The 20739-nt window shown below is 38.4% G+C and overlaps 1 protein-coding gene across 3 annotated transcripts in view; it reads left to right on the top strand.

Moving 5' to 3' along the window:
* Window positions 1–7602: 7602 nt before the first annotated feature.
* The window catches only part of pou6f2 (POU class 6 homeobox 2), a 95174-nt gene continuing 82037 nt past the window's right edge, over window positions 7603–20739 (top strand). For 2 of the 3 annotated variants that reach the window (XM_078162706.1, XM_033638345.2), the window contains exon 1: window positions 8559–8855. In XM_078162706.1, the coding sequence (XP_078018832.1) occupies window positions 8684–8855 (172 nt within the window). In that variant the 5' untranslated portion in view covers window positions 8559–8683. Of the gene's footprint in view, window positions 7746–8558; window positions 8856–20739 lie in introns of those variants that run through there. The other variant, XM_078162705.1, reaches the window with a different exon arrangement.

Below are 20739 nucleotides of genomic sequence, written 5' to 3'. Positions count from 1 at the left end.
TTGAAGTCATTCTGGCAGAGAAACGATAACCGTCGAGAGTGGACAAGGTGACAATAATTAACGACAGGTGAGAGCTTAAATGTGTTTTTAACGAGGTATTCATATTTAACGACATTATTTTCGCCATTGTAACTCGGTTTTGCTCGGTTTAAACTTTGTTTTTGTTACTTCTATTGATATTTGAGACAGTTAATTAACTAAGCTAGGAAATTTCTGGCAGAGTGGCCGTTAGCTTATTTCGTGGGATAACGTAAAGTAAAGTTCCTTCGAAGTCCTGAAGTGCGACAAGACAGGTAGATACTCTCTAAACCAGAAATAATTTCTTCAAATAAGTTGTATTACTCCAATTTAAACAATTTTAACAAGTGCCAAATTCAGTAAATTAATGTTAGCTATTAAACATTAATTCTCCAGACTTTACCTTAGTCGATACAATAGCTGGTTGCTAACATTACTGTGACAGAAAACTAACTTAAGTTAACTTCATAAATATAAGTTACTCAACTACAGTAGTGTTTGAAGTACTATCGTGGTACTTTAACGTACGTGGGTATTTCCATTTTATGGTATTTTATACTTATACATACTATATTTTACTGAGCTATAAAATAGTTTTTACTCCACTAACTATAACGTTACATTTATCTGACAGCTAACCAGTGGTGGAAAGTAACTTGGTAGGCTACATTTACTCAGGTACTCTACTTGGTTAGAAATTTGAAGTACTTTTACTTTACTTCAGTACTCCACTACACTTCAGAGGGAAATATTGTATTTTTTTCCACCACAATTATTTAATAACTTTAATACTAACGTTACTTACTCTACAAATTAAGATTTTTTTGCACAGAATCTATTAGAAAATATAAAAGTGCAGGTGTAACTATTGTGTGTAACTAACTTTTAGTTGTTTTTAATTGTCTTGATTTATTAAATTGATTTAAAATGTTATGCATGAGTACTTTTACTTTTACTTTTAAATACTGACTGTATTCTGATCCTCATTGTGCGTACACACTTTTGCTTATGTACTATTTCTAATGCAGGACATTTAGTAGTAACACAGTATTTTTACAGTGTGGTATTAATACTTTTCCTTGAGTTTATGTTAGTGTTCATTTTATTTTTGAAAGGGGGCAGTGCACATTAATGAACATGATCACTTAAGTCATGTAAATGTGCCAGATTTAGCCATAGAGGCTAATTTTCATCTGCAGTCCCTGGCAGGTTGTTGATGATGTAAGTGTATATAAGAAAAAGCACAGAAGCACATAAGCACAGATAAAAATGGATTGATAGCATGTCCATAGAAGGACACATGAGCACAGAGCAAGCTTTTAACCATGGACAAAAGAACATAACAAGGCACATAGGCAAAAACAAGACATATGCATTAATAAAACAATGACAAAACCATATAACCTAAAACATTAAGAACGTACTACAGAGAAGTACAGCATGAAACACAACACAGACCAAAGCACATAGCCACAAACAAACACACTAGCGAAGCACATAAGCAAAGACAACAGCACACAAGCACAATTTGCAAGACAGTGACATAACTATGAAACCAAAGCACATTGAGGAAAACGTACTATACAAAAGCACATAAGCCCCAACATACAGGAATGAAATGAGGACATAACCACTAATTCAGATCATGACAACATGTTAGATTGTCCAGTATCACAATATATTTGTGTGACAATATTGTAGTGTTGTTTTTTTATGAAATAAATTATTAGTGTGACAAATGCAACTTTAGGTAGCCTACTAGAATAATATGATCAATTGCTTTTTTTAACCAGCAGGATAGCCTACATTTTGCTGCTACATAAAAATGGCTGAAGTGAGATAAATAGACTGAAAACTATATCTCATAGAGAAAACAGATGATGAAAAAGTTTTCCTTTGGGGACATAATTTACAGTTGAAAACAGGTCATAAATCACAATATATTTTATCGCAATACAATACTCAGCACACTTCAACATATTTAAAATCACAATAATATTATATCATGACTTAAGATTGTACCGAGGATCCTCTGGTGATTCCCAGCCCTACACAGCAGCAGGCTTACAGAAAGTAGTTTAAAACAGCACCATCTCAGCCAGCAACATCATTACAGTACTACTTAAGACATGAAAGACCCTCAGTTGTATTTCTAATGCATAATGAGTACATTTACTTTTACTGGTAATGCTTTTATAAAGGAGTTTGAGTGCAGGACTTCTGTGTGTAATGGAGTACTTTTTACATTAAGGAAACAACCTGAATACTTCTTTCACCACTTAGTAGCTACAAATGGCAGTACAACAATATTAAAATATTTAATTGCAAGTAAAAGCCCTGCATAATTAGAAGTATTATTAGCAAAATATACTAAACGTAAAAGTACTTATTATGCAGATGTTTGGTTAAGGTTGAGCTCTTTTTAACAATGCAACGTGTTGTTTTTTTGTAGAGCTCATATGGTTTTGTATGTAAACTCTGATTCTGAAAGAACAGTATTTCCCTCTACAAAGTAGACAGATGAATAGACAAATAAGGATGTGTTAAATGCAACTTTACTTCAACATTATACAGTACAGCAGTTTTAACCACTGGATCGCTGCTGTAGATATTTTTGGACTTGTCACCTGTGCATTCTGTGATGAACAAATCTCTACAGTGCCTGCTTAAAAAAAAACAAAGAAAAGAATGGTTTTAATGTCACAATAATCAGTATTAAAACAATGTAGAAGACAGCGTTCATGCGTGTTCTAAAGGCAGCCTATTTGCTCATTTGCTTTGTATATTTCCAGACATTCCTGGAGTCGATGGCCAAATGAATCCCTCAGATATAAGTCAACTCTCTTGGTCCTTCCTCACCCAGCTGACACCTGCTTGCCAGAGTCCAGATGAATGCCAAAGGTATGATTTGCCTCTTCTTTATTGAGATTGTCTCACACCCCCATCTTGCCTCATCCATCCTCAGGAGAATCCTAATGCACTGATACCAAGGGGGAATAATTTTTTTTTTCTTTACAATCTACTTAGCAATGATTTATTGATTGCGGCTTCCACCCTCACAGAGAATTACCGATCCTTTTTGGGAAATCTGATTTTCACACCTTTCATGAGTGTGTATGTGGCACAGGTCTCCAGAGACAGTGTGAGGGGAAACTGACTTTGAGGAGCAGCGGTGTGTGAATCTCTGTGGTGTCACTCCTCTTCTGCCAGTGCTATGCCCCATGGATGGCCCTGTGATTCTCTGCTGCTCTCCCCATCTCTCTCTCTCTATAGTTTTGCATTATTTATCGGTTGATAAATACAGTGTCCGAGCTTGATTTCAATATGTTTTCATTCCCTTTCAAACCTTTAAAACACATGGTTCGCCCACTCTCATATCATAAGCATGCAGGAGCCCCTCTGAGGTATAAGCATTTCATAGAGAGGGGAAAAAAAGGAAAATAATAAAAACAACCCTTGCCCTCATAGGAGGAGTCAGATTAGTGTGCTGAAAGCTTTGATGCTCCAGAATGTCAGCTCCGTGGATCGATCTAGCAAAAAACACACACACACCTGACCAATCAGAGGCGTCTATCTGTTGTGGACCTGCTGGGCACCGTGGTTTACAAGCTTCAAAGAGCTCCTTTTAATACACTGCTTTGATAGCCCTCAGCCTTCACTGACCCACCGACCATCCACTGGGGAGCATTTTAGCTTTGGAGTAGAGAGGAATAACTGCTGATCATATTAATGAATGTGGAAAAAAAATCTTTTCAAATCTTGACTACTTAAAACACTGGCCTTCTGGTCCAAAAGAATATGTACAGAGGAAGTATATTAGCTAGTAATGTAACAGATAAAATAATAGGAACCTTCTACTTGTACGAGTAAATCACAAGTTAATTAATAGCACTTATAGGTGTCTGCATGCGTAAAGGGGCTTTGGTGAAACTACACACAGATCCATTTGCCATGGTAGTGGGGAACAGTTTGGTTAATAACCCTAAGGGGGAGACAAATCATCATCTACCATACCACATTAGACATTTAGGTCTTGGGATATTTGCCCAATGCAATGGGATCAAACAACAGAACAGTTACTCAAAATAGGCGTTTCAGAATTTATGTTGGCCTTTGACTGATACATTAACACATACATGTAATGTTCAGTTTGTAGTTCTTGAAATAAAGTCGCAGTTTTGTTAGTTTTTAAAAATTTTGTATTAAAGGTAGTCCATTTAACGCTATACATTTCAGAAAAGAGGTTTTTCTTTAAAAGACTGGAATGTGTTTGTCTTCTTTATTAGATTTAGTCTTACATGTTTACAGTCATTTTTTTGTGTAAAACATTCCTTAAATTCATACATACATTATTAAAGCCCAATGAGCCATTCAAATTCAAAGTTATTCCTGGAAAAGTAAATTAAAGAGTGACTGGAAAAAGTGACAGATTTAACTAATTTCACTGCAGCAATGAAAACTAATTTCTTGTGGCTGATATTGGATATTAATTTTGGCAGTATCTGTGTCCGTTCATTACGCAGGTCATTATGATTGCATTACAAGGAACACTAACTCATTAGGTTTCAGCAGAAAAAACTAATCAGCTAATGACAGTATGAATTTATTTGCTTTTTAGCCAGTAGGCCACTTAGAACAGTGATAATGAGTTTAATGAGACAATAGATGATTTGTGTAGTGTTTTGAATGCATGCAGACAAGCGAGGCAAACACATGATTTGACAACAGTAATGTTTATAAGAACAGTCTGACACATGATGGGGTGTATTTTGGGAAGATTTTACACCTTATTCTTTAATGATTTTTTTCACACCGGCTTATTGAGTCTAGGGTCACAGGTGTGCTGAGCCCTATCCCAGCATGCATTGGGCACAAAACAGGAAAATGGGCAGGTCACCAGTGCATTATGGAGATTATAAAACTGACAAGCTGTGTCCCAATTCCATATTACATGCCAATGCCGAGAAGGATTTTCCTAGGGAAGCAAGACAATTAAGTATACACATTAACACACACATTTACATAAGTAAGTATGCATATTGAAAGAGGCTGATATTTGCATGTACTATTGTTGTGCACCATTTGTGCTCTGTGAATCAATTAATCTGCCTGTTATCTTGTCTATAAGTTCTTTGGAAATATTAAAAAACGACCGTATGCCACAGCCCAAGGTGATGTATTCACTTTGCTAGTTTCATTTTACCATCAGCCCAAAACCCAAAGATATTCAGACAATATTTTAGCCAAAATTAGCAAAAGTTTCTGTTTTTGCTATTAAAAAAAATGTTGATTATCATTATCAATAGTTAATTAATTTTCTGTCAGCTAAACAGTTAGATAAGTAATTGTTGCAGCTCTACTGGTATGCAACTTTACTGTCTTCAAGTACTCCTGTGGCCTATGACTACATCACCAAGACCAGACTTCTATTTGTCCATATTAATATCGCACTATTGATAATTATTGAGTGCATTGAACCATTTCCTGTTGATACAAACCAGTGAAGTACATACATTTTTTGTAACTGCTAACTTAGTATGTATGAACACAGCTACAGATACTCAGTTGTACTGTTCCAGCTGTTTGGGCAGTCCATGCTGAACACTGGCATACATATTAGAGGTCACTGTGAATAAGGTAAAATGATATTATGACAATTATAATGATAATTAATGTGTTTTTCTCTTTGATAACCAAAGGAGCCTAGAGTGTTGGAGTGGAGCATGTCGGTCACGGGCTGAAACCCCTCACACAGTCTCCCTCACACTGCTATAGCACTGGTAAGACCACTAGCTATTAGCATGGGTATCTGATGACGCGCTGGACTCTCCGCTTACCACTGATTATTTGGCCACTGGGGGAGTTTGGTGAGCGGGAGGCAAAGGGGGGGATCAAGTGCTTTTTCTTGTTCCTGCAACCTGTTCCTGAGCTGTGGCCAGACTGAGTGAACAGAAAAAAAAACTCCCTCATGTCTGCTCCCGCCACCCCTCTTACACACACACACACACACACACATACACACATGAACAAACTCACATTATTGCTTTAATCAGAGGTCTGAGGGTTACTTTAAAAAAATGAAGCTAATCCGTTACACATCCACTGCTTAGAATCAGTAATGTAATTTCTTATGGTAATTTTTAAACATCCCTTTTTATTACGGATTTTTACAATAAGATTACAGTTATCCCATTATGTGTAATTACATTACTCACTGAGCTTAAATTGATAAACACGACCAATCTGGTGGCATGATTGCAAATAGGTAAAGCAAACCGTTTTGAAATGAGGTAATTAACAGCTGCGTAAGATGGTGAGAGATGTGTTGCCCCCTTATCCTCGAGCCTCGGAGGCCAGGGGAAGATTAGAGCTCTGATCTCATTCCCAGCACTTGTTTGGAGTCTGTCAGGAAGAGAAATGCCAGCATTAGAGAGGTACCGCCACACTCCTGATATGATGAAATAAGGAGAAAAGGGGAAAGGGAAAAAGATGGAGGGATGGACAGAAAGGACCCTGCCCTTCTCTGAAGTGTCAGTAGCTTGTTTATTCTATTTTTCATCGTAGCTGCTGGGGCAAAGATTCCCATTTTTCCTTTATTTTTTCCCCTCACCTCCCAACAAAAACCACTGCTCTCATTTTTTATAGGTCTTGCAAACTCTCATGCCCCAGTGAAAATTACATTGTGAAACGGTAGAAATTTCAGGGCTGCCTGTGCTTTCCCCTGTCCCTCTGAGCTTTCAAACAGTCAACAGACTGTGAAGAATAAATAATAAAAAACTATTGATTATTTTGATGACTGCAAGATTCAATTAGGTATTAATTTTGCCCTCCAGTGGACCTATCAAGCAACTCAAAGGAGAGGAGGTAGGAGGTGGGGGTGGACCCAAATGCATGCAGAGTGTGGCCAGGCTCAGACAGAGGGGAAAATGTGTTTACCTCGGCGGGCAGAGAGGTGCATTGATGCGCAGTGTCCCACATTTAAGTGCTCCACAAATGAAGCCCTGATGACTAGTGACATTGTTACCAGGGATATGAGTATTGACCAGCCGGCTCACGTTTTTAACGACAGCTTAAACTATTTCTATTGATTAACATTTTCATAGATTATCATGTGTCATATCAAAGGGGGCTGATTCCCGTGATGAGCACATTAAAAATGCCCCTCTGGGCAGGAACTCATCGACCACCCTGATAGAAGTGGGGACGAGGGGGGAGTTGATGGGTAAGATAAGACTCCTTTTTCCTTTCTGTGCCTATATGTGCTGGTCACCTGTCCTTTGCTCAGATATATTTAGGTTGGACTTTAGCCATAAATAAGGAAGGGGGCCATAGTCCTGCTGCTCTGTGTCTGTGTCTCAGAGCCTGAGGTGGGGTGAACACTGTCTGAGGAGCTCTCCAGTCAGAGGACACAAGGGGGAAGAGACAGGGGGGAGTAAAGTCAGGAGGGAGTGTGTGTTTGTGTGTGTTAGGCAGGGAGAGAGAGAGAGGGGGGGGGGAGGGAGGAGGTGACATCTCCAGTGCCTGTCTTAGGAAGCAACCTCAGGCTTGAACCTGTGGTGGCCATTCAGATACACGAAGGTTGAGGAGGCTGCTTCTGGTTCAGTAGAAACATGTACTAGCTGGTCTCTGCGCTGTGGTGGCATGTTTTAGCTGCTGTTTCACTGACTTTAACATTTGGACTTCCTGAAAACTCTTTTTTTACCCATTTCTTCTGGAGCTTTGTTTAGGTAAGAGCAACGGCTTTTAAAAAACTTTACTTTGATATTTGTTTAAGTCAAAAAATATCCATAGAGTGGATTCTATTGATTGTGTTGCATCTACCTCGGATAAAATGTATTGATGGAAGCTTTTGAATTTCTGATACATTCATAAAATGCTTTTAAAGTGTTTTCTTTTTGTATTTTTAAACCAGTTTATTTCAAAGTTTTTGATTCTTCACTTCACTGAATTTATTCTCTTCCAAGCTGTTCAGGCAGATAGTGCTCTAATCATGTCATGTTGATGCTCTTCATTTTTGTTTCTAAGTGCTGACAAAAAAATTAAAATAATTTGGACAAAAATTTGGGAGCATCACTGCCTTCATCTCTTGTCTAAATCAGGCCTTAAGTTCATGTCGCCTTACACTGTGCGGCGAGATGTCACCTTTGATCACATTTTGTGTCCCCAACTATGTGAAAATTGGTGTAATCACTGGTGTGTATTTTCACTCATATCTTCTTTCTAGATGTAGAATTATATTTATTTATCAGCGCACAGCCCATAGACCTCTTTTTAGACTGCTGTCAGCTTAGTGTTTGCTGAAGATGAGGCACATGTCAGGTAGTAATGAGCCCTTGGAGATGGATGTATCACGGTTTTAGGACTGCAGGGTATAATGGTAACGCCACGCGATCCGTAACAGTTCTTCACCAGGCAGCAGCCGGCAGTATCAGCGGGGTAGCACCAGCCTCAGATAAAAGAGAGAGCTGGAGAGGGAGGGAGCAGGAGAGAGAGGGAGAGTGATGAGTGAGCGATAGAAAGGAGAAGCTGGGTGAGGAGAGAGTGAGTAGAGACATAGAGAAGGAGCCGGTGAGGGTGAGACGCCGAAGCACATCTAACCAGGGGTGTTTTCTCTTTTTTTTCTCCTCTGTTTCCCACCTGGGCTCCCAGCTCCCTCCAGGATCCGATGATTACAGGGCAGCTGAGCAAGCCGCTGCTCTCCCTGCGCAGCGACATGAGCGCGGCAGAACTCCGGGCGGACGACAAAGCGGCCACCCCAGACAGCGATCTGAACGACGAGCCCCTGCTCCTGCCCTCCGACGCCACGGACAGAGAGGGCACTCCCAACAAGCTGTACGGTAAGTCGGCTCACGCCTCCCGTTTGTCCCTTCTCCTTCATAAAGGTGCTGGCTGAGGTCTGGTTGAGGCAATGGTGAGGTGAGAGCAGAGAGCTTCCAGTGCTGGGACAGGTGTCAGCAGTGTCAGGCAGCAAACTAAGTTTAAGTGCAAAGACAAAGTCAATGTTTGGCTCTTTAACGCTTGGATACCTTTACGGGGAGATTCTATTTTATGTCAGTGTTGTGCGTTGTTGTTTCATACACTTTCAAACACGGAGTTTCTTATAAAACCAGTTCATTTTTTAAGGGAACAGTCTAGTTAGTTGAAAGTGCATTGACAATACAACAGGCAGAAATGTTCCCTTTGAAGAGGTGGTACACTTTTGTTGTATTGTCTGTCTTAAATACTTAATAAAAGCAACAGTGGATAAGTTTAATACTTAATTACTGATGTATATTTTATAGCAGCATTGTTGCATGACTCTCCTTAATATAAAATATATTGAAAAGTTTAATTGACTCTTAAAAATCAGATTTTCCCTGTCAAGATATTTTGCTTCAATCCCAACTTCACAATCTTGCTGGTGTCTAGTAGTAATATGTACTTTTTTTCTGAATTCAGACGGTGAAAATGTTATATTTATCTCAATGTTAGAATAAATGGCAACTTATGTGGATAAATAATAACTAAGTAATATAAAAAACTTAATGTCAAAAATAATATTTCTCACCAGCACATCAGATATTATAGTATTGTTTCTAGTTTATTGCAGAGACGTTTCTTCTTATATTTATTTATTTATTTTCAGTTTATTAAGTCATTTTTAGTCTTTTTGCATCTTCAGTTGCAAATTACCTTCAAAATAAGCCAATTTCTATATCAGCATGCCTCATTATTTTTGCAGTTATCTCATTAATTGAGTGTTCATACTCTATTTCAAATCACTGTGTGAGTTTTTTAGTATGATAAGTTTCAATTGTGTGGACTAATTCAATCATTGGGCCTCATTATGGCTCAATAAGCATAATGATATAAATTACCATTTTAGCAAACTTTCAAAATATTTGTTGTAATGAGAAAGGCGATGTAGCTATGAAGTTCTTTAGCTCAGAGCTGCTTTCATTAAAGAGGTTTTATGATGATTAGAATTAGAAATAATTACAAACTGAGTTTTTGTATATACATTAAACTGCAGTGTCTATTAACTGTAGATTTAACAGATTTGTCCTTGTGGAAAATGCTACAGAATTGACACTTTAATTTATATATTTAATTTCAAGTAAATAATGTGCTCTCATCCTTGATATTTATTAAATGTATTCATATCATCTAAACAAATGATTTCCAAGACTTTTTTTTTATTTGCTTAATTTCAGCAATAAGCTTCTTTGAAGAGACCATTTTTTAATATTGTGCAAAACATATTTGAAGGTCTTCACATGAAGAGCTTATTTGCTGAATATATCATCATCATTTAGGCTTTAATATTGCTATTATTATTATTATTATAGTATTTGATTTTTTTATATGGATGCAAGGTGACAAAAATCCCTCTCTCATGGTTTTAGATGTTGGTTTCTGTTTTGTATATTTATACAAACTATCTTGTCTTTTTTGCTTGTGTTTATTTATTTTGTACGTGCATGTCTAAGTGTGTATGTGTGTGAGATGTTGGCATATTTGTTTTATTGCAGGTTATAAATTTATACTGTGGTAAAGAGTGCATATTTTTTGTTGCTCAAGATTTTAATGAGAGCTGTTAATAGAATATGACTATGTCTGGATGTCTGTGTGTGTGTGTGTGTGTGTGTGTGTTTCCTGGGAAGTGGCAGGGAGCTTAGTATATTGCCTATATGATGAGCTTGCCAAACATTTGTGAACAAAATAAAATAAGAATTTGTAGGAGGGATAGTCAAATATTACGCTCAAACCTAATCAGTGAGAGTTCAGCTGTCTTTTAAATCCTTTTTTCAAGAATAACCCGAGGCGAGAGTCTTCTAAACAAGGACTGTGTACTGCAGGATTTGTCTCAGAAGTGTTGCAATTTGGTTTAATAAGCATCAAGTCTCTCTCTCTTTCTTCGTTTCTGATCAGTCTCTCTCTGAGTCCTCTCCTGCTGCTCAGTTGCAACTTTCTGCTTCTCTTTTTCTCACGTGTACAATCACTTAAATCTTGTTATAAGCTTTACTATTTGTCTATATTGTAAGCTATTTTAGTTTTACATTACTGACGTGCCTTCATCAGTGAGAAATTACTCAGGAAAAAAAACAGATTGTTTTGTTGTATTTCTTGAACCATAAATTAAGATTTTGTGTGTGTGTTTTGTGCTTGATGTTTGCTGATGGCTGGTCAGAGCCTCCCAGTGAGAATTTTTTTGGGGATGGTTTCTTGCTGCCCGGTGGCAGAGCCCTGGGCTGTGCCAGCGGCAGGCTTGGTTTGGGTACCGCTGCCCACATGACCTGTCAAAGGGAAAGGCACGGACCGTGGCGGAGACGTGGAGTTGTGTTACTGCTGGGGAAGAGAGGAGGGAAGAAAAAGAGAGAGCTGAAGAAGACAAACTCAGCATCTTTTTATACATTTTTCTAAATGCTACCAGACAGTAGGGAAATGTTTGATTTGTCACTCACATTTTTTTTTTCTCAGCCTAAAATTAGGATGGAAGTGTCCTTGTTTTCTTTGATGTTAAGTTGAAGTTTGAGTAAGCATTTTGGAAACTTTGTTTTACCTGCAGATGATGGATTATATGAGCTGCTATGTGTTGAGTCGGGTCCATGAAACCTCTCTTAAAGCAGTTGAGCGTAATACATGAGGCCATAAAGGTAAAAGCTATCCTGTTTATCTTAATTCCTGACAAGTTGACATTTTGGAGATGCACCATTTCTACACAGTGAGAGGCATCTGAAGGTGTATTGACCCTTTGAGTGGCTGAACTATTTCGTAACAGCAAATAGTTTAAACAATTAGGATTTCTAGATTTTATGCATGTGGTTGCAACGGTATGAGATTTTCACGATATGATTATCCTCTGAGAAAATATCACGGAATACATATTACACAGTTACTGTTATTATAATCAATTAAAATTACCCTTAAAGGAATGATGTAGTTGAAACTTGAAACCATCTTTTTAAATGAAAGTGTGTGTAAAAGGGGGAAAAGGAGCTGTGTGATGTGCAGGTGAAGTTTTTCATCTGGTTGCATTTTTTCAGTACTGTACTTTAGCAAATGTACATGGTAGGTTGTCAATTCCTTAGTACCGGTTCACGGTATATCGCTGCAGCCCTACTGGTACATCAGCTGGATTTTATGTTGCCGTTATTTGAGCCGCATTTGCTTGTGTATGTGTTTGCATTGAACTCTTGTGGTTGCAGGGAGATTGTATTAAGTTTGCAATTCTCACTGTTGTATTATCAACAAGAAGCCACTGATATGAAAACAACCCTGAATTGAGCCTTAAAACCAGGCCTTACATTATTCAGAGGTTTTCTTTATGTGGTTCAGAACGGTGCAGAAGCCACAACATTAAGATTCTTCTCCCTGACTTGCATTGTGGTAAAGAAGCAAGAATACTTTGGATTCCTCAGTTTCAGAGTATAGAAAAATGAAAACTTTGTTCAGTTTTACGGCCGTGATTTTGCATAATCTCTCTGATACAGTGCTCCAATTTCATGAGTGACATTTTCACACAAACCAACACGCTTATCCCATGCACAGAGTAAGAGCACACACTTAACAGTTTCAAGGAAATGCAAATCATGTTAAAACGTAGTTTGCTCTTCTAGAATTCAAGTAGTATTGTATCTAACGTGTAGATAGAAAAAATATAGTAAATGCATTGAAACTGAGCACATCTTTACTAAGTTTAGTATGTTTTTTTACATGCATACACAGTTTATGAGCCTGTAAGTCATCTCTTGTCGCTGAGGCTTTTTGTTACAGAAGTTGTGATAAACTTGCCACCTTGAACCCCACTGTTTACATTCATGTACACATTATTATATTGATATTGAGCAGTTTTGAAATATCACTGAACGCTGATATGGCTGCATGTCTACTTTGTGCTGCGATTACATGTGCCATATATGTATTTTCATATTTGTAGAGCTTGCCATAAACTTTTCTTTCCTGCAGAGTTGATGTATGACTTTAGTGCCTTAATACTATGTATAAGAGTTTGTGCCAGTGTGAGAACCAGAAGTCAGTTGGAGACAATGACAGTAGCGGTCATGTTTGTCTACAGTAAATTGTCCACCTTCTACACCCACCACATGCTTACTGCAGTGGTGAAAGGGTCGTTCTCCTCCTAAAAGCTTGCCTGTGCAAATAGTCTTCCACTTCAGCTAACAGGGGCTACGAGGCACCACAAACATCCTGCCGCCTTGTATTTATTCCAAGTAGAAGTGGACATTAGGTGGGAAAGCTGTGGTTAGTAGGGCAAGCAATTTTTTTTTCAAAGGACGGGATGGTGTTGGATGCGTACAGTTTCTGTCTTCTCTTCTCAAGCAAATCTCCCCCTTTCAGACATCAACAGACAAGATAATAAGACACTCAGAGCACAATTCCGTATTATATTCAGCAACCAAAGGCTCATCTCTTGTCAGTTTGCATTTACTCTCCCAAGGATGTGACGCTTCTATCATCATGCTGTCAAAGAGAGCCAGGCTGGAACGACAGGAGCACTCATTTCATACACTTACTGTCTACATGAAATGGTCTGCACTTATTCGGATTCTGCCAAAATGGTGGAACATTTTCACAAAGGTCACCTAGAGACCCCCCTCCCCAAAAGAGCAAAATGAATCTTTCATTGATTCCTGGTATCGGAGGTCATTCAGAACAAAAAGTCCACACTGAATGCAACATCTGCCGTAATGCTGCTTCTCTCTTTTATGTATTTCCAGGTTTATTTGACTTCCATTACAATGAGATTGTGTCCTGGATTGGTGAAATTAATTTTATCTGGACAATCTATGCTATTCATGTCCCAGTCACTTACACAAGACTTTTTGGGGAGTACATAGAGTTGCCTTATTAGTTAAGTTGCAGTACTTCTTAAACTGAGCTTTAAACATGGTTTCCACAGATCCTTTGAAAGTCTTAAAAGGCATTGTATTCATTCATTTAAAAATAAGTCCCTAATTGGTTTTAAAATGTCTTAAATCAATCTTCCAAAAGTCTTAAAATGCAAATACATGGGAAGCAGGACTTTAGTAATTGTTTTTTTCTTTCTGACCTTGCATTGTAAAATCTCAAAATAATTGGTAACATGTCTTTAAAAAAAAAAAAAATACAGAATGTGTTTTGCATTGATGTCATGCAGATCAGGATAGAGGAACAATCAACACTCATATTTTGTTTACAACCAGAATGCTAAGCAATGGATCCACTGTCTGCTAGCTAGCTGTCACTGAACCCAGGACAGCATGGGGAAGTGCAAATTGTACGAAAACTGGCTTTCAAAACAAGATTTTGCGACAACTGGCACAAGGCAATGCACACGTATTTTACAAACTTGGCACGACTGAAATGAAGACAGTGGAATCCCACATGCTGAGTGAGGAACACAAAATCGCATGACAGGTATTTCCCAGTTCAGTTCTACCCTCGTCTCTGCCAGGAGACAAAAAAAGTCTTGTTTTAATGATTCAATATACATTTGGTCGAAATCTTGTCTAACTATAGTAACTGATGCTCTTTTTTTCCCACTTTTTCCCACAACCATTTGGGTTGTAAAATTGGTCTTGAATTTAATTCGGGGAGGCATTACAAAGCCTTAAAAAAGTCTTAGATCTAATTTGCCTCAAGCTGTAGAAACCCTGTTTAAATCAATTTTATAATACAAAGTTTCATCAACCCTTGGGTGTGTCACAGATTTTGAGTTTGACCATGCTTTGTCCGAAATTCCACCTTTTTAATCTAATATTCATGTAAAAGTGACCAAATTCTACTTACTGAAAGTGAAAAATGTCAGTTTTTCTTTGCTTTGCTTTTAATGTTTGAGTGTACTGTTGTTGGACATTGTTGTTTCATAATGTGGTAGACATAGGAAAAGATGGAGCTACTCAAAGATAGAATTAATCCAAACTGACAGTGGTGAGACAGCTTCAAGAATACCTTTAAAACACAGAAAAAGTATTGAATCATTGCACAGTTTTCTTTGTCTTTGTTCAGTTCTAAATTCTACATTTGCAGTAACCATCACAAGTCTCAGTTTGACTTTGATTGACTTGATTTGATTTCGTACCATTTTGTATAATTTCTAACAACTGAATACTCTAATTTTGTATATTAACAAATTTAGTGCATGCCTCACAGTGTTACCATGTAGTGTAGCTGTGGGACAATTCTACTGTCTTTTGTGCAAATTCATACACATGTATACACTCAAAGAGACACGCACATACACACACTGCTGGAGGCACGAGTTCTTATTATTTTTGTGTAATCAGCTTAGTGAGCAGGATGCATGGTGGGATAGGCTGCTTGCTGATGCAAAGAGCCTCGTAATGTTGTGTGGTGAGGTTAAGTAATAAAGTGGTGCAAACCAGTGCTGAATGGGCCATGCTGAGTAAATAAGAGTGGATAAAGGAGACCGAGGGAGAACAAGTCTCTCCCCAGGAGGTGGATCTCATTATGGGGATTTCAGCTGTCTGCGCAAACTTGAAAACAGGCTTAATGCATGCCTATAAAGCAGGTGTTATACATTTGCTAATGTGCCCGCAGTGCCCATGGCTACAGCAACACAATCACTACATGGCATGGAGGACAGGGAGGATGAGCACAAGGCGGACTTTTTGTTTTCGATGCAAACAGCAGTAAAGGTCATCAGGTTTCACGGATGCTTGGTTATGCAGAAATGACTTTGAGCAAAACAAAGAACTTCAAAAAATAACTGACAATATAATTCTCCCTGTTGTTTTGTATATTTAAAGTTAAGAAGATTATTGTTGCCTTGACAAGAAAGTATTCCAAAACAAAAGCACATCACAAGTTCTGTAGGTGGATGGCTGTGGAGAAAATAAATTGAATTTCAATATGCATTTATTTTAGTTATACACTGTCTTTAAGTTGGGAAATCATTTTCGACAAAACTTATATGTTGTGTAGCATGCACTCCATAACCAATATCAATAAGGCTTTCATGTAGAGCTAACAAAGAGGCATCACATCTCCTGGCACGGACACGGTTGGTGTTGTTGAGATGTAATTGAAGCTGCAAGGGTCACATTTTCGGAATAGAAATTACAGTCTTGTCTTTGACTTGTGTGGCGTGAACCAGAGATGCATCCCACAGCCCTTGTGTCCTTCACAAGCCTTTATTATTTATAACGCTCGCTCTTTGAGCAATGACCAGTACTAATGCATAACCTTCTGTCCTTCTGGCTGATTCGTTTCCTTTGAAACCAAAGATTGAGGCAGGAGAAGTGGGTGTATGGTGGATGAGGCAGGGGTGTGGGCGGGCGGAGGGGGGGGAGCTAGTATAGAGCAGTGGAGATCCAGGCTATCGAGAAGTTATTATGTTTTTTCCCTTTATATCTGAGGATGTGGAATAACACTGTGATGATTCTTTTCTCCAGAATAGAGTTATGGGCTTCAAAGCAATACTATTTCCAGACGTCCCTCCTTCCACTATTTGTCTGCACCACCAGAATAATGTGCTGGGAGGGGTGGGGTGTGATGGGGTGGGCTGGGTGTCTTTTAGCTACATGATTATTTGCTTGTTTCCACCTTTACCCACTCAGCTCTGTAAATATCACTACAACACAGGAATACAGTAACAACTAATACAGGACTTTTTCCAGATAAACTCATTTCTAGATAAACTCCGTTTAGCTCAGGTTCAGTGGAGGTAAGATATAGTCTTGCGCGGCTTGTATCACCTGATGTTATCCTATAGTGATTGAGCCTGTGCCGCAGCACTGGTGTGATCCATTGTTATTATACCTCTATGACAGAAGGAACGGGTGAGGAGGGGGGAGGAGAGGAGGCTTTGGGGGGCAAGGGGTAGAAAGTGGGACATAGGCAGCATTAGTGCCGGATAGCCTGGGGGGCCCAGGCTGATGTGTCAGGCATGACATGTGGGTGTCTAGCCCCCCACGAACACACGCACAAACACACACACTCCGCCCCGGACTGTCCTCACACCCCACTGGCTACTTCTAAATGTCCTGCAGCTGACCAGACACAACGCAGGATGAACAACAATCCAAAAGATGCTGTTGTTAAGATGATTGTAGTTTGAAGATCAGCTATAATAAATTATTATTTTTTTATAATCAATTAATCAGGTAATTATATATAATTTACACTTTCCAGACATAAAAACAGTACAAAACTAAAAGATATATAATTTGCAGTAAGAGCTGGACTATGTATCGATACAACATTGATACCGTGATTAAGGATGCATGCGATTAGTCGACTAGTCAATTAAACATTTCTACCGCCAGCAGTTGGCACCAAAATAGTATGTCAGGTAACTTTTTAGTAAAATGATTATTATTTTATGGGATTACATTTACCCGGTGAAAATGTCATTGTAATAACTGGGCGTGTTAATTTCCTTAAGAATATTGTTTTCAATAACTGTTGCTTGTTAATTTTTATTTAGTGAGTTGTTGTCGTGTTTTGTAGGGCAATGTGCAAAGTGTCACACATTTCAACTGCATTTAAATACGATTGGTTATTGAAAAATGTGAATAACAATTTCAAATGGCTCTAATACACATAACATTGGACAATGTTAAACCTTATTGATGAATTTATGCTCAATGTTGATGGTTTTCTCTGTTTTATTGTGTTTTATTGTGTTGTGTATAGTTTTTTCTCACATTTAGACTAGTTGACCAATCTTAGTTTAAACTTTTGCTAAACATCAGGGAAATAAGTTGTTAGAAACATTCCTAATCATAACATGAGACTAGATATCATCTTAGATTTTGGATATTGTAATATCATAAGTGTTGCTTTACCTGGTTTTAGAGGCTGCATTATAGACAGACTGTTGTTATATCCACTTTAGTCATGATTATTTATCAAAAATATCATTGTGTAAATATTTTTTGAAAGCATCATCAATCATGGTCATTGCAATATTGATATCAAGGTATGCGGTAAAAAAAAAAATAATGTGATTTTATATTTTATTTTCTCTATATCACCCAGCCCTATTTCCAGTGATTTAAACAGAAAAAAAATCACCAAATCATTTTTGCCTAATTACAACTTCAAATGGTTATTCAACTGTAAATATTGTTTTTGATTAATTATCTGTTGATGTAACATTTCAGAATTATTGATAAGAAATTTTCACTTTCACATAATTTTTAACTTTGGTGCTTTGGCAATTAGATTTTGTTACTCTTTATTTTCTTGAAATCCCAAGCTGGGCTGCAGTTATTTATTATTTTCATTATTGTTAAATCTTCCAATTATTTTCTCAGTTTTATTTATAATAATGGACACTTAAAACATTTGTTTAAATGGAAGTATGTGTTAAAAGTCTGACAGGCAGTTGAGGAGGAAAAGAGATTTGAATGCGCAAGTGAGTTCACCGTCAGCAAATGTACATGGTATGTTAACTGTCAATTTTCATACGATGGTTTACAGTTTACTGCTGCAACTCTAGTCTTCAGAAGTCTTGTTTTGTCCAACCAACAGTCCAAAACCCAAATATATTTACCTTACATGATATAAAACAGAGAAAAGCAGCATATGCTCATATCAGAGAAGCATGAATCAAAACATTTTGGGAATTTTTCCAGAAAAATGAACTTATTTTTAAAAATAGATACATTTTCTATTGATTAATTAACTGATTGGTAATCATTTCAACTTTAGTCGTAAGAACCCCGGGTTTCTACACAAAGTAAGGACAAAGATTTATGACACAGAGTGAGAGGAAGGCCTTTATTCAGCACAGGGTTGCAGGCTGGCAGCAGCAGAATCCTATTTACAGCAAATATCATTTAAGTAATTTAGGAGGAGGAGCAATAGTGAAGCAGGCATCTCCTAAAAGGCTTACAGCTCTCTAAAGCTAGTCTTCATCTCAGCATACCCTCCTTTGCTGATGCCTGTAAAAGGATGAAGAATAATTTGGATTGTTATTTGCCTCTTTCAACCCTGAGCTAATCAGGTTGACATTGCTTTGGGAATGAGGAGGATGCTCCATAACAGATGATGCTCATGTGCAAAGTGTCCCAAATCCTCCTGTGAAGATGCAACACAAAAGCCCTCTTCTCCCCTCCCCTTTCCTCTCCCCTTCTCCATCCTCCTCTCTCCATCACACCATCTCTCCTTCTTGACCTTTGAAATGGGCATTGCCTCTTCTCACCAATTTACCTCCCTCTGGTCCCTCTTGTGCCTATGCTGCTTCCATCTCCACTCCAGCATCAAGGGAGAGACAGGTAAGAGCTGGAGCAGAGCACTCTCATACCAGAGAGCCTTTCGGTGAAGACCTGCGGCCACGAGTGAGAGCCTAAGTGTTGGAGCACAGGGTCCTTACTGCTTTAAGCATCGTTTGCATGCAGATTCTCCACCCATTCACCAGGGGCTTACTTCTACAACCTGAAGTGTGTATTTTCTGGTGTTTACATTCAAAACCTCCAGCCAGCGGAGACATCTATTACACCATCGCATCCATTTCGTCTTCTTCTGTCTGTCCTGTGAGTCTTCCCTCTGTTGCTCGTGGCTTAACAATCACGTCAGAAATAGTCACAACTGCTGAGGTGTAAAATCCTTTCTGTTCTGCACACTCCACGGCACCACCTCCTATGTAATTCCTTAACTCCATAATTCCACTTTATGCCAGAATAATGAATGAGATAGATTTTTTTTCTCCCCTGTAAGGTCTCCACCCTTGCGCGATGAGGAATCAGGCTTAATGTTAGAGGCCCGGAGAGAGTGCCGTGGCCTCTTCTCCCTCTTGCCCTGCGCTGGGCTCTTAATTAAGGAAATGACAGCTCTCCTAGCTGCAGCAGTAGCCATAATGTAGCTAATAGTGTTACAGGCAGCCACTCAAAAGTCCGTCTCTGGTGATTTTCTATCCCCAGAAACACTATTGACCTATCCTTAGCAGCTTCTCCACCCCAGCCTCTAAACAGAGTATTACTTCCCTGCTGGTCCAGAGGGAGCCATCTGACTAAGAGCACCTGGAGTTATTGGCAGCAGATTATGCCCTGTGTTATTGTTGAGGGCTTTGGTGGGAGTAATGAAACACTGAGCTAAATCACTGGTGATTTTGGCTCTCATGCATTCTACAAGGAGTTAAGTAAATCACTATAAAGCCAGCACTGCATATTGTAGGCTGCTCTCTTTCATACGGCACCATGCCTTGTACAGTGTGTGAGTGTTACTTTTAAAACGTATTCCACTACAGATTACTGAATACAAGCTCCAAAATGTAATTTGTAAAGTATTCCAGTAGATTACTCAAACTAAGTAAAGTATTCTAAATCCTTTGGATTACTTTTGAAATACTTCAGGATTGTCTTGCTGTGCTCATTTTTCTGGGAGTTATATTTCCATGCCAGAAATACGCAACAGTGTCCTGGCTTTGCTTCTCCTCTGCAGACGTCATGTGGCTTGTGCACAGTACACCCCCTTTTTTTGTTGTTTAAAAAAATTTGTTTTTGGGAAATGCATTCCTCATTTGAATTTTACACCATGTCAACAGCAAGTGAGCATTGTTTTCTGTCCACCATGAATCCATGAAATATGCACATAGGCTACTTGTCTGCTGTGCGCTTCATTGGAGACATAGCCACTTAAAAGATGTGCAAGTACCTCCGATCTTGCTACGTTTACGTTTTAAATAGAAAACATGTTTTATATTGTGATATTTACTGAAAGTGACATACAATATAGCAAGCCTGTGTCCTGGAAACTAAGTTTGTATGTTGCTAA

This window comes from Epinephelus lanceolatus, chromosome 20 (genome assembly GCF_041903045.1).
Source record: "Epinephelus lanceolatus isolate andai-2023 chromosome 20, ASM4190304v1, whole genome shotgun sequence".
NCBI lineage: Eukaryota > Metazoa > Chordata > Actinopteri > Perciformes > Serranidae > Epinephelus > Epinephelus lanceolatus.
This window is presented reverse-complemented; position numbering and strand designations above follow the sequence as displayed.